This window comes from Olea europaea, chromosome 9 (genome assembly GCF_002742605.1).
Source record: "Olea europaea var. sylvestris chromosome 9, O_europaea_v1, whole genome shotgun sequence".
Classification (NCBI taxonomy): domain Eukaryota; kingdom Viridiplantae; phylum Streptophyta; class Magnoliopsida; order Lamiales; family Oleaceae; genus Olea; species Olea europaea.
In genome coordinates, this window is record NC_036245.1 from 12,812,735 (window position 1) to 12,826,073 (window position 13,339).

Sequence of the window (13,339 nt, forward strand, 5' to 3'; positions counted from 1 at the left end):
AAATAGCATGACTCTAAATGATACTAGTAACTCTAAATAAAGATATACGAGTCATATTTGAGATTTCTAATCATTTAAAAACATTTAATGGATACAGGAGTGGACCTATGAAGGGATGAGTTGGTGTGGTTACCCCCACGGGATTTTCAAATACAGCTTTTTAAAATTCAAAATTTCTAATTTTTTTGGCTTCTTTCCCAATTTATTTGAAATAATTTTTTGCGTAATTGTCTTGTACATATTAAACCATAATTGTGGATCCGCACCTAAATGTATATGCATATACACACACAACAAAAGGACATGAGTGAGATTATTTCACGTCTTGCTGGCAACCGCAGTGTGGGGGTTCGATTCCTGAGATATGAAATTGGACTTCTTGTAGGCGCAGTGTACATGTAACTCTTGTTTCCTGACCTGTTGGGACACATTTCGCGATTTACCTCCCTCACAAAGTTCTAGGAACGGAATCGTGGGACCCTCAAGGTTGGGGTTTAACCTTTATATACACACACAACAAACCCTTGCCATGAACTCGAGGCGGTTAACCTGGCGGTGTGCTTTATGCTTTGATAGTAACCAAATTTTTTTTCAAGATTTCTCGTCCAATTGGCATGGAGCACGTGTCTGGTAGGTATAGAAAGGTCTTCTTTGTCATCTAACAACCACTCGGAAAACTTTTGCTTAGTTACCAATTTTGATTCAGTTTACGTTTACAAAAGAGAGCGACTTTTTAATTTGAGAGTATTAAGCAAATTTTAAGTGCGACTTTAACAATATTATCAACAAAATTTTCCGTAAACGATGCCAAACGAATTTACCGTCATATGGTTGATCGGCGATTACTAGCGATTCCGATTTCATGCAGGCGAGTTTTAAAGCTATACCACAACTGCCCTAACTGACCTAAAGTTTGTGCCAATCGAACTTGCAAGGAACAAAAAATTATATTCTGCATCAAGGTAAGATTGTGTTTGGATGGCACGAAAAATAGTATCTCGAGTCCTTACTATAGAGAATATTCATAATATACTCTCAAGTCTCAACTAATAACTTGATTGTCGAAGCGTACCATTAATAGAGACATCTCAACATTGTCCGACTCATTTCTAATAGAAAGCGATTCTGCATTATACAATAGTAGATCTTTGACATGTACAAATAAAATTTATCCATTATGCGTTAGATAACAAGATGGGCGACCTTTGATTCTCACGATGAAACAGCAGCGTCATTTCTAGTATCTGAATTTTCTTCATCAAGGAGAAGATACGCTGGATTATGGTCTGCATCTTGAATAGTTGGTATGCTTTCATGATCCTTCTTGCTGCTGTAACAATTGCAGGAAATTAAATGGTACACATTTCATCGCATTTATGACAGAGAGAAAAGAGAATTAATGCTGTGTCAATAGGAATTCTCTATCGTACACAAGATAATAGGAGGTATAGAATCGTGAGATATCAAGAAAATACGAGAATCTTGATGATGCAAGACTTACGTTTTAGAATATATGGCAATTCCAACGACAACTACTGCAAAAGCGAGAAAGTATAGCCAATCAACCTGCAGTTTGAAACAAAGCATCATCCACCATTTAGCCTTAGAAAAAATTACAGGGGGTAAAAATGAAGATGAAAATAGGAAAAAAGGTTACCTTCTGCTTGTAGAAAAATATTATAATGGCAACTGCCCACATATTAGACGTAAGAAGAGAGAGATTAAACAGTGTGGATCCACCCATCTGTGTAAAGAGTCATCCCATTAGAGACAATGAGACTGTATACACTGAGATATCAATTCCAAATGAAAAGACAAGTTAAAGGCCTTAAGTCCCCCCTTTTTTTTGAAGGATTTTTAAGGAAAATTTTCGACCCTACAAGTATTTTACAAACTTCATGAAGAGCTCTCTTTATTTCTGAAATACCGTGGCTTACAATGAGTAGACTTCTGTTTTTATACCTGTTCGTAAGTAGAAATTTCTTGGAAAAGACTCTCAAACCTTCTTTTTCATGTTCATCTAACCTTCATCAAGGCCTTCAGATGTAAAGGTTTATCAGCGTATCCGTATAGTTTTATCACAAACTTATTTCGACTTAGAGAGACTCATTTTGCTAAAAACCATTCCCATGTGGAATAATTAACGGAGATAAAGCTGACCTTTAGAACAAAAGGAACAAGTGTGTAGAACATAAAGCTTGATGCCGCATAACCAGCAAAGGCTGTCATCTGATAACAAGCTTGGTTAGCACTGTTAGACCATACTCAATGGTACAATGTACAAGATTTTGGCTTCTATCCCTTTCTTTTTTTTTTTTTTTTTTTTTTTTTTTTTTTTTTTTTTTTTTTTTTTTTTTTTTTTTTTTTCTTTTTTTTTTTTTTTTGGGGATACTTACAATTTCTGAAGACCACGTCACTGATTCAAGGATCTTTCTCTCCAATACAACGCTAGTCGAGTAATGGGAAAGCAGTTCAAAGTAATGTTTACATTGAAAATTAGAAAATTTCGAATTCATGTATAATTAGAGATAAGGATACATCTCAATTGCACTCAATAGCATACCAAACAAACCAATCATAGCGACTACTTCAACACGATCTTTCTTCTTGACGCAAAACTCCTGTACCGGGAAATATTAGAAATTATTGTCATTGGGAACCAATATTGATTGTCGAACATAGAACTTAATCTGGAATGGGGAAACATCAAGTTAACTAACCTCACCAACATTGCTCAATGCGAAAAAAATTGTCCCTGCAACGACAAGTACATCACCCAAAAGAGGTTTCGAACCACCTGAAATGAAATAGGTGAGACAGGTACTCATTACATCAAGTAGTTTGGATCGTGTGCTCAATATTGCTTGGTGTAAAAAAAAAATGGTTACGTTCACGTGGGGTAATAGGGAACAATGGGGTCAATCCGTTCTGTTATTCCAGTCAAATAGGTTAAGGTTAAAATATCAAAATAACAGGAACGCAAAGATTTCAATTGATGTAATTTAAGAATGAAGCAGTAGTATAAACCAATAAAGAAAAAGGTGAAGAACTCCCTGTTGTCTGGTTGGTCGGGGTAGCTATCGTGTGGAGTTCAAGCGGGCTTGTTTACTATGCTCCGTGCCCAATGCCTTCAGCTTCTCAACTTACTCCAATTGCACCTAGAAAAGTAGCAAGGTATTTACTTTTGTGGTGATTGTCCCTCTGTTGCGGTGAGACATGTGAAGAGAGCGATTGTTGATTGTTGTTGGCAGTTGCAAAAGGTAGTTTTGGACTGTGGGTTGTGGTGGTGGTGGTTATGTAAAGATGGCGGTGTTCTTAATCTATAGTCGCTGATGTTGATGGCGACTATTTAGGTGGGGTGGTTTGTGTAGTCGCTATTTGGAGGTCAACGACGATTGGGGATGTTGTTGGTGTGAATGTAGAAACTGAGTGTGGTGGTGAAGATGGAGGTTAATGGTGATAGCGACTGATGATTCTATGGTGGGTGGCGGCGATGGATGAAGAAACTATAGAGTTTCTGTGAGACCGGATGGATTAGGGTTGAAGATGATGGCGGTTGTGCGGTACTGACTAGAGGCGGTAGTGGCTAGAGATGAGTGGTGATGAGAGAGGAATCGGGTGATACTGGAAGTGATGAAGAGTGACGGGTATGAATTGGACTTGGGTTGCAAAAGATGGACCGTGAAAGATGGGTTAGAGGATTGGGTTTCTTCTATGTTTTAATTGGTTTAAGATAGATGGGTTATTGGACTGGGAGTTTGTGTTTATTATGTGGAATGGGCTGAGATAATATGTAATAAGTGGGCTGGGTTTGGTGTTTATTGGACTTGGAAGTGAGTGGATTGTCTGCGTAATGGGTGATAAGTGTGGGCTAGGGTTATTGGATTGTGCTACATGTACAAACACATTTGTACTAAAAATTTTACACACTCTCACAATAGAATGGGAGGGACCACATGGCTAAATTTTTTAATGCAAGGGGGACCCACATGCATATGAGAGTGAGTAAATCATTTTGTCAACCAAATTTTGTACAAATAGTTTTATACAAGATTATTTTGGGTTGTGGTTTATATTTGTATTGGGTTGCTGTGCATTGAGACTAGGGTAAAGAAGAGGTAACAACAACAATTAACTTAGGATGGGCAGCAAAGTAAATGAGACGGCAGTTGAGATTGTATTTTTTTTTCCTCTAGAAATTGAAAAAAAAATACTAAAACAGATTTTTTTCTCGGGTGTGAGCAATACTCGTGAACAGATTTTTTTTTTTTTAAACTAAGAAAGAAAACTGAAATAAAAGAAGACTGCTGCCTCATTACAAATTCCTTCATTTGTGTTGTTATACAAGTTTTTGGGTAGAGAATAAGAAAAAGTTTTGGATTGTAGATAAAAAATTACCCAAGTTTCGGCTCTGATACAAAATTTGATGCAGGATGAGTTAAAGAATAGAAAGAAGAAGCAAGAAGGGTGGGAGGGAGAACTAGAGAGAATGAGAGGGAGGGGGGGAATCGGAGAAGAAGGAAAAATCAGAGAGGAGGAAGAAGCGATAGGCAACGAACCACCAAAATATTCTTCAATTCATCTGGTCTCATGGAAACTCTACAGTTTCTTCATCCATCATCCCCACCCACCACAAAATCATTAGTCACTACCACCATTAACCTCCATTTTCACCGCCACACTCAGTTTCTACATTCACACCAACAACACCGCCAATCGCCGTCGACCTCCAAATTGCGATGACTGCAAATCGCCCTACACAAACCGCCCCACCTAAATAGTCGCCATCAACATCAGCGACTACAGATTAAGAACATTGCCATCTTTACATAACCACCACCCACAGTCCAAAACTACCTTCTGCAACTGCCAAACAATCAACAGTCGCTCTCTTCACATGTCTCACCGCAACAGAGGGACAGTCACCACAAAAATAAATACCTTGCTACTTAACCAAATGCAATTAGAGTAAGTTCAAAAGCCAAAGGCATTGGACACGAACCATAGTACACAAGCCCGCTTAAACTCCACACGATAACTACCCCGACCAACTAGACAGCAGTGAGTTCTCCATCTTTTTCTTTATTAGTTTATACTACTGCTTTATTCTTAAATTGCATCAATTGAAATCTTTGCGTTGATGTTACTTTGATATTTTAGACTTAACCTATTTGACTGGAATAACTGAACGGATTGACCCCATTGTTCCCGATTACCCCACGTGATTAGATCTATCATTTGTACTTTTGCTTTTTATTTTATTTGCATTAGCATTATTAGCTTGCCAAGTTCAAACTTACGTAATCCCATTCTTAAGTTAATCAAAGAAAAAGAAGAGAGATTTAAAAAAAAATGCTCAAATTGTTATTTTCCATTGCTGGCACTTATTGGTCATTGATATCACCATTACACATCATTTAGCTGCCAATATAGTGCTTGTATGGTGGTCAATTGATCGTCTTGTCACTTCTAGTTTCAGTACCTAAACATGGACCATTCACACTTTGATGAACTCACTCGACAAATAGCAGCTATCCAAACCCAGATGACTGCTACTCTTAAATAGAGTAAGGCCCTCTCTACTAGTCTGAACAACTTTAAGCAAATTTTTCATCGATTGATGTTAATAATTCTCAAGTGTCTCACAATAGATGACATCATCGTCAATAAGGTGACCAAAAATATTTTCAACACGATCGTAGGGATAGGGATCAAGTTCATAAGCGAGAACGAGGCCATGGTCGTTATGGTACTCATTCTCTTCCTCGTCATAAGGAGCATTTTTTTAGAGACATTAAATTAGATACTCCTACGTTCAATGATTGCTTAAACCACGAAAGTTTTACTCAATGAAACACACTTACACAAGGAATTCGGCTAGTAACTGAGTACATTGCTCAATTTAAGGAATTTCAAATGAAATGTTATGTCATTGAGGATAAGGCCATGACCTTGAGTAGGTTTATACAAGGTCTAAGAGATGAACTTAGGCGTGAGCTTTTCTTAGGAGGCGTCACTACCCTTGATCACGCTTATTCTTTAGCCCGAGACTATGAGTTGATTATTAATACTCCATATGAAATCCGCGATCACCATCTTTCATCCATTTCATTAGCACCACCTCATCATAAGTCTGTCATAGAGCTTTCCCCGTCTAATGTTCCTCCCATTTGGAAAAATAAGTGTAAAGATTGTGATAGTTCAAGGCCTTCTTTTCCATACAGAAGGCGTATTGACAATTATTCTTCTATTTCATTGGATCCACTTCCTTCCGTTAAGTCCCTTCCAGGACCTCTCCTGTCTAATGTTCTTCCAATCATGAAAAATAAGGGTAAAATTTCTGAAATTCCATGGGCTTTTTCTCACTTGCTATGCGTCAGTTGTAAAGACTTTGGCCACATCTCTTCCAAATGTCCTAGCCGAGCGTTAACCATGAAAGAACAAAAGAATGTAATAGATGAGCCATTAAAAGATCTAGTCTATGAACCTAAACTTGAAGATTTTGATGACTTGTATGATAATGATGACACCTCATTAGGTTCAGACTTTTCCTATAACTCTAGGTGTTGTATCTCTTGTTCTCGATATCTCTCAGTCAAGTGCTGTGCATCATACCTTTATCCAACCCAAAGGTACTTATGATTTGTGTAATCATGCTTGAAATTTGATCATCCCAACTGTTCAAATTGCATATAACAGTTCTATGAATTACTCTATAGGTCTAAGTCATTTTGAAGTTGTTCCTGATTATAAGTCTAGGAGACCGTTAGACCTTATTTCCATGTCCTCGCATGCTAGTGTGTTGATATTCGCTGGAGCATTTGTACATTATCTCCATTACTTGCATATTGAGATCAATAAACAACATGACGCAAGTAATGCATTATATAAACTTCAAGCTGATTCGCATAAACCATATTTTGAATTTAATATTGGGGATTATGTTATGTTGCAAACTTGTAGTATCGGTCCTTTTAAAATTTTAAAGGATATTGGTCCAAATGCACATGTTATTGCACTTTCATCACATTTTAGCTACCACTCTACTTTAAATATTGAGAACTTCATTACTTACAAACACCGTTTTACTTCCGTTGATGATCCATTTTTATTTAGCTTTGTAGAACCCCAACTTGACTATATTGATATTTCTACTTCAATACCATCTATCATAGCACACAAAGATAAAATTGATATTATTTTAGATTAACATGTTGTGTTAACAATTGATGGAGAGAATCGTTACTCCCTTGTTTGTTGGGTAGATCAACGTGTTTCTTGTGCTCCTCAATATGTACAATCATGTGAAAATTTTGGAGAAGAGGTGTATGAGTATTGGTTATTTAGAGTTTAGTATCAATACTTGGTTAGAAGGAAAGACCATCCCCCTTGGTCAAATCATATTCTTGGGAATCAGCTACAGTTTTCATTAGTGTTAATCATGAAATTTCGATACTTGGTTCGTCAGAAAGATTATCTTCCGTGGCATGACTTGAAGCATTTGGAGTATCAGATTGACTGCAACCTTTAGTGATCTATCAACTTAACAGGCCCGAGTTTTCTCCCATCCCGAGAGAGTTAATGAGGACATCTATTTTTATTTATCTCTAGTTTGACTTTACTCTAGTTTTGGATTCTTATTTATGTAATTGAGCTTGTATTAGTCCAAGTCCATTCTAGTTAGGGTTTTATTTTTACTATTTAAACCTAATTTGCCTTGTAATTTTCTTTAGTTGATGAATTGAAGAATATTTTGGTAGTTTGTTGCCTATAGCTTCTTCCTCCTTCCCTCCTCCCTGATTTCTCCCTCTTCTCCGATTTCTTCCCCCATTCTCTCTAGTTTCTCCCTCCCTTCTTGCTTCTTCTTTCTATTCTTTAACTCATCCTGCATCACACTAATTATGTACCATCAAAAGCAATTAGATCAAATAGGACAAAGAAAAATAGACATACAAGAGCATTATAGTGGTTCGCCTTAATATGAGATTATATCATCTTCCATCGATATAGTAACTCACTGCCATGAAGAGAAGTTTATAAAAGAAAAGCTTACACTTTATCTTCTCTAACCTCTCTTTTATTGATTATTATTCAAAACTCTAATGACGACTCGCTATTTATAAGACAAATTAGGTCAAAATCGAAAGTAGATCGATTCATATACTAATTGTACAAACATGGCCGGCCCTAGACAGAGATAGGCCTCTGCCTGAGGCCCAATTAAGAAGGGGGCCTCAGATTTTTTCTCTCTCTCTCTCTCTCTCTCTCTCTCTCTATAGGATAAAAAAACTAGATTTAAGGCCAATTTCTTACTTCCCATTTGGCCTATGTGCATGCGTGCGAGAAAGAATCTACAATTAATTTGTTGTTAATTTTAAAGTAGATTCAATAGAAAATCCTATTAATTCTTTTTCGATTTGTAAGTGATATTTTCCAAAAACAAGCTTGCTGCTTCAAATTTATTCTCCTCTTAGGTTTGTAATTCTATTTTATTTTCTTATATGTGCTTTAAAATGATTCTAGTTTACTTTTATACTCATCATTCATAAAAAAGACAAAAACCTTTCTTGAGACTATTTGGGTTGAAAAATTAACAAATCAACAAGTTTTTTCTTTAAATTATTGGGTTCTCTTTAAAAAGAATTGTGCTAATAATCGTGTTGTTTTACTTTCCATCGGATATTATAAGACGAAAGAGTTAAATATATATGTTATTTTTGTCTTTTTTTCCTAATTAATTTATGATGTTAAGTTATAATTATAATTGATATATGATTATAATGCAACTTTTGAAAATAAACATTATGTAGCTATGTAGATTTATAGATGCTTTGATATATTTGTGGGGTTCTGTATTACTGAAGTAGAAATTTTTAAGAACTTTCGGATGCCTACCACCTCTTATGTCATGTTTGTATGGAGAATTGAATTTATCTAATGCTTCAAGTGAATCATAATTTTTCTTTGATTGTTAGATATCACTTGTTTGATTGGAAATTAAATGTTATTTCTCTAGTTTCTTTGTGTTTTGAAGCTTAAATTCAGAAATCAAAAGTAATATTGAAATCCTTTTGACACGAAATGGTAGAATGTTGATTGTTTAGTATTTAACCGATCATTTAGGACATTGTCAAATTTGTTATTTGATTATAATAAAAATATTTTGTATAATACATGTTGCTTATTGTTAAATAATTGATTTCATAAGGCACTGATAAAATTTACATGCATACTATAATTTTTGGGGCCAAATTTAGGAAGTTTACCTCAAGCCCCAAAAATCACTGGACTGGCACTGTGTGCAAAGTGACAATAATTAAGTTACACAACTTAACAAACGGTCCAAATAGGTTGTAGTAGACTATCAGTATTTAGAGCCAAAGTGAGGAAACTAAGCTTTCTTAGAAAAGGGCGTAAAATAGTACCTTCACCTCCCTCATGGGCATCAGAAAGAAGCACCAGGCCAAGTCCTGCAAGACAAATTGCTGCACCAAAGAATTGCCACCAAGAATATTTCGTGCCAAGGAAAATCCATGTGAGCAATATTACCCATGCAATCGTCCAACAATCCAATATTGTCACACTTGTAATTGATGAGAATTCATAAGCTTTATTAACTGTAAGAAATCACTTGGCAATGAGCTTTTCCAAATCAATGCAATTCCAGTCCAAAAAGGGAAATCGCAGAAGTTTTGATGTATGCATATAAGGTTTGTAACAGCACGTTACCAAGATAATTGCCGTGGACATCAACAAATCCTAGGAGAACATACCAATACCAAGGAACCTGCGTTTTCAACATAATCTATGTATGAATATCATGTCCCAAATTGAGCTTCCACATATCCAATATTGATTCAAGAACCATAAGATTTCCAATAAATCTTGACAACAATTCCGTGAAAAGAACTTCGCGGTATTGGACATTATTAAAGAGGACAACAAACAAGATTTTAACATAATTTGTTTCCATTATTTGTTTGATATTGTCTAATTTACCATACCAAATACCCCATGTAAGTACGAAACTGTATAATCAACTCTAGTCGGTAATTTATATGATGAAAATCCACGACAGTTGTGCTAACATCTAAAACACAAATTACAGACTCCGGCGAAATATAATTTAGTCAAAATTTTGCCAACGAACTAAAAATAAATAAATAAATAAATAAATAAATATATATATATATATATATATATATATATATCTCCCAATTTCTTTTTGCCACTTTACAATGGCGATGGCTATGGGCATGTACAAATAGCATTATTCAAATCCACAATACCAGCAATTTTTTGCTCCGGTACAGCATGATACTTCCGTACACCAGAGTGAGAGCCAAGTAACTAAAGAATGACAGAGTAAGAGGTGCATCAACGCCTAGAAAATCCCATAAACATATTATTAGGCATAAGGATCAAAATTATTAAAGTAGAACCTCAAATTTTCGAAATAGTCGAAGAAACTTCCAAAATTCAAGTCCATGAAGTTTCTTAATAAAACAAAATTAGTCTCTGCAAAATAAAAAATACCTTCAGCGGCAACTAAAGAGGCAGTGAAGCTCATCATGGCCATGCCAAAAGACAAAACCTGGCCTAAAAACAATAAGAACAACGTCCTCATATTGTCTTCATGGTTTCTCCACCATCCTCTGCCAATTGCACAGAAAAGTCTAGGCAATATCGTGTGTGAATTTTGTTTACGTTTTTGTTTGAATATTTCAAGGATTTATAATTTATTTGTTTTTTCTATTTTTCTAGGTGAGTGAGGCATGAGGATGTATCTGACTGTCAAAAGTCTGTTGGATGTTGGCATGTGGTGAGTACAACCCTTCAACAAAAAATGCCCGCAAATTAAGTGCTAACTTGGCAAAAATTAAAATTTATATTTTGATTTAAATCAAAGTTAATAATTAATTTTAATTATATATCTCGTAGGATCAATAACCTTTCAATCACATATTTCATCAACTTTTATCAAAAGTTATAGAAAATCTGATTTTAGTCCTCATCATAAGGACTAAGTGTTTATTTGGATTAACTTAAAATGTTGCTTTTAATTATATATCTCATGGACTGTACAACTTTTATCAAATTTTTAATCACAGATTTTATCAATTTTTTTTTTCAAAATCTACTAAAATATTTATTAAAAACTTTGTCAAACAGCCCCTAAAAAACTACGTAGGTAGGTGGTGTAACCCCTGCTTGTAGATTGCTCTTGGCTTGTGTATAATTCATACTTGTATGATGTCTAATCCGTAAAACTAGTTAGTCAATAATGTGTTTGTGCATAAGAAATTAACTGGTCACTATTTATTGATTTTCTTATTTCTAACTGTGTATGATTTTGTGATGTTTCCTGGAGGATTAGCGTGTCTTATGTTAAATGGGTATAGCTTGTCATTATCAACTATATACAATCTATATCATGGATATTTATTTGACATGCTCGATTTAAATATAGTCTCAGTACTTATTTGATAAAATTTTACTAATATTTTAATGTAGAACATATTATTGAATAGATGGAAGAATAATTGGATAAAAATGGGAAAAAAGTAATAGTGGCGAGAAAATTATTTGAATTTTGATTTGGGTCCACAAGACCATTCCGAAAAGAGAATAACGAGACGAGTAATACTCATCGTTATGCCATGATGTACGATGAATTTCGGCTTTTCAAGTTCGTTTAAGACTCGAAAACTAATTTTTAAAGTTTTAACGTTATTTCTGTTATTTACTTTATTTTAAATTCTTTTCAATTTTAGTAATTTTAAACCAAGTTTACGTGTAAACCCTTTCATTGTATTGTTCATCTTTTCATTAATAAAATTTGTGAGTTTATGCTCTTCATAATTTGAGGGATTTCAAATTTTGGGATCTTAACGTTTTCGTTTAAATTCTTTGTTTGGTGTTGCATCATATTTTTATTTACTTTTTAAATATTAAAACTTCAATTTTAATTACACATTTCATGAGATTCCAATTTTTATTAACTTTTCAGTCTCACATTTCACCATCTTTTACATATATTAAGGATTAATGAATCCTTAAATTATATCATTCTATATTGTTACGAATTTTTTTGCTATTATGGAATCTTGTAGCATGTTTTACAGGACTGACTAGATAACATATTAAACAAAAATAAATATATTTAGTATATTATAGTCTTTATTATTAATGTCTAATACCTTACGTACCAATCATGCACATTATTTTTTATTTTTGTTTTTAGTAAAATTTTCACCTAAACTTTATTTTCACTGTCCAAAGACGCATCCCCTTGTCTGGAAAGGTTGATTGCTCAAGTCATTTCTATATATAGTACAAAGCATTCTGAAATTTTAGTGATGTTAACTTGAGATTGTTATCGATGTGACCTTTGATTAATTGGTGATAAGAAGGCCCGTGTCTAAATTCTTGACTTTCATTGCACTTGGGTTTAAAGCCAAACTAAGTGGTCCAACCCACTATGTGTTCAGACAAAAAAAATGTTCAACTTTTTCTGCTTGTACAGAAGTTGTGTTGTCAAGTATTGTCTAATAGGAAATTGACATATGTATTTGAATAATTCAATAAACTAAAAAAGAACACAAAGAAATACATGGTTCGGCGCCAATGTAGCAACCTACATCCACAGGAAAAGAGAGAGCTCATATATTATTCACTTATGTTAGGAGCTTACAATGAAAAATATATAATTACATTACATCAAGGTTGCCTTATTAAGGACGAGGCAGTCAAGGAAAGAGAATAACGAATTATGGAAATCTTTCAAAACATGATTGTGCCATAATATTCTTCAATATTCGCAAATCCTTCAAATATCATCAAATATCTCTCTTCTCCAACACTCTCCCTCAAGTTGGTGCGAAAATATCGATAGAGCCCAACTTGGACAATATCTCATGAAATCTGGTAGTGGACAAGTCTTTGGTAAAAATGTCAGCTAATTGTTCATACTACGAACAAAGGGAATACAAATAACCTTGGCTTGGTTTTTTTTCTCGTATAAAATGACAATCAACTTCAATGTGTTTTGTCCGTTCATGAAAAACTAGATTTAAAGCAATGTGAATAGTAGATTGATTATCGCAATACATCTGTGTGGGTTGTGACGAGCCAAATTCCAAATCTTTTAGCAAAGATCGAAGCCAAATAATTTCACTTGTAGTAGAAGCCATTGCTCGATACTCAGCTTCAGCACTAGAGCGTGCAACAACATTCTGCTTTTTACTCTTTCATGTCACCAAATTTCCTCCAACAAAAGTGCAATACCCTATTGTAGATCGTCTGTTAATAGTATTGCCAGCCCAATCCGCATCTGTGT

At 34.7% G+C, this 13,339-nt stretch overlaps 1 protein-coding gene across 5 annotated transcripts; it reads right to left on the reverse strand.

Annotated features, from left to right (window-relative positions):
• Window positions 1-950: 950 nt before the first annotated feature.
• LOC111399707 (solute carrier family 35 member F2-like) lies at window positions 951-10,852 on the reverse strand. Of its 5 annotated transcripts, none has more exons than XM_023027168.1 (12): window positions 10,537-10,852; window positions 10,290-10,384; window positions 9,730-9,787; window positions 9,426-9,617; window positions 2,721-2,797; window positions 2,539-2,621; window positions 2,397-2,448; window positions 2,161-2,229; window positions 1,658-1,744; window positions 1,502-1,566; window positions 1,217-1,327; window positions 951-1,125 (listed from the first exon to the last, which is right to left on the reverse strand). In XM_023027168.1, exons 1-12 carry the CDS (start codon window positions 10,625-10,627, stop codon window positions 1,110-1,112), a joined length of 996 nt encoding a protein of 331 aa, XP_022882936.1. In that variant the 5' UTR covers window positions 10,628-10,852; the 3' UTR covers window positions 951-1,109. The 5 variants fall into 5 exon arrangements, with proteins under 5 accessions (XP_022882936.1, XP_022882939.1, XP_022882935.1 ...); XM_023027171.1 differs by having other exon boundaries at window positions 1,204-1,327; XM_023027167.1 differs by having other exon boundaries at window positions 1,217-1,330.
• Window positions 10,853-13,339: the final 2,487 nt, after the last annotated feature.

Coding starts and splice junctions, on each gene's coding strand:
- LOC111399707 (XM_023027167.1), bottom strand. CDS start 10,627: ATGAGGACGTTGTTCTTATTGTTTTTAGGCCAGGTTTTGTCTTTTGGC. Junction 2,622..2,720: donor CATTGAGCAATGTTGGTGAG/GTTAGTTAACTT, acceptor TTCCCGGTACAG/GAGTTTTGCGTCAAGAAGAA. Junction 1,567..1,657: donor TATTTTTCTACAAGCAGAAG/GTAACCTTTTTT, acceptor TTCAAACTGCAG/GTTGATTGGCTATACTTTCT.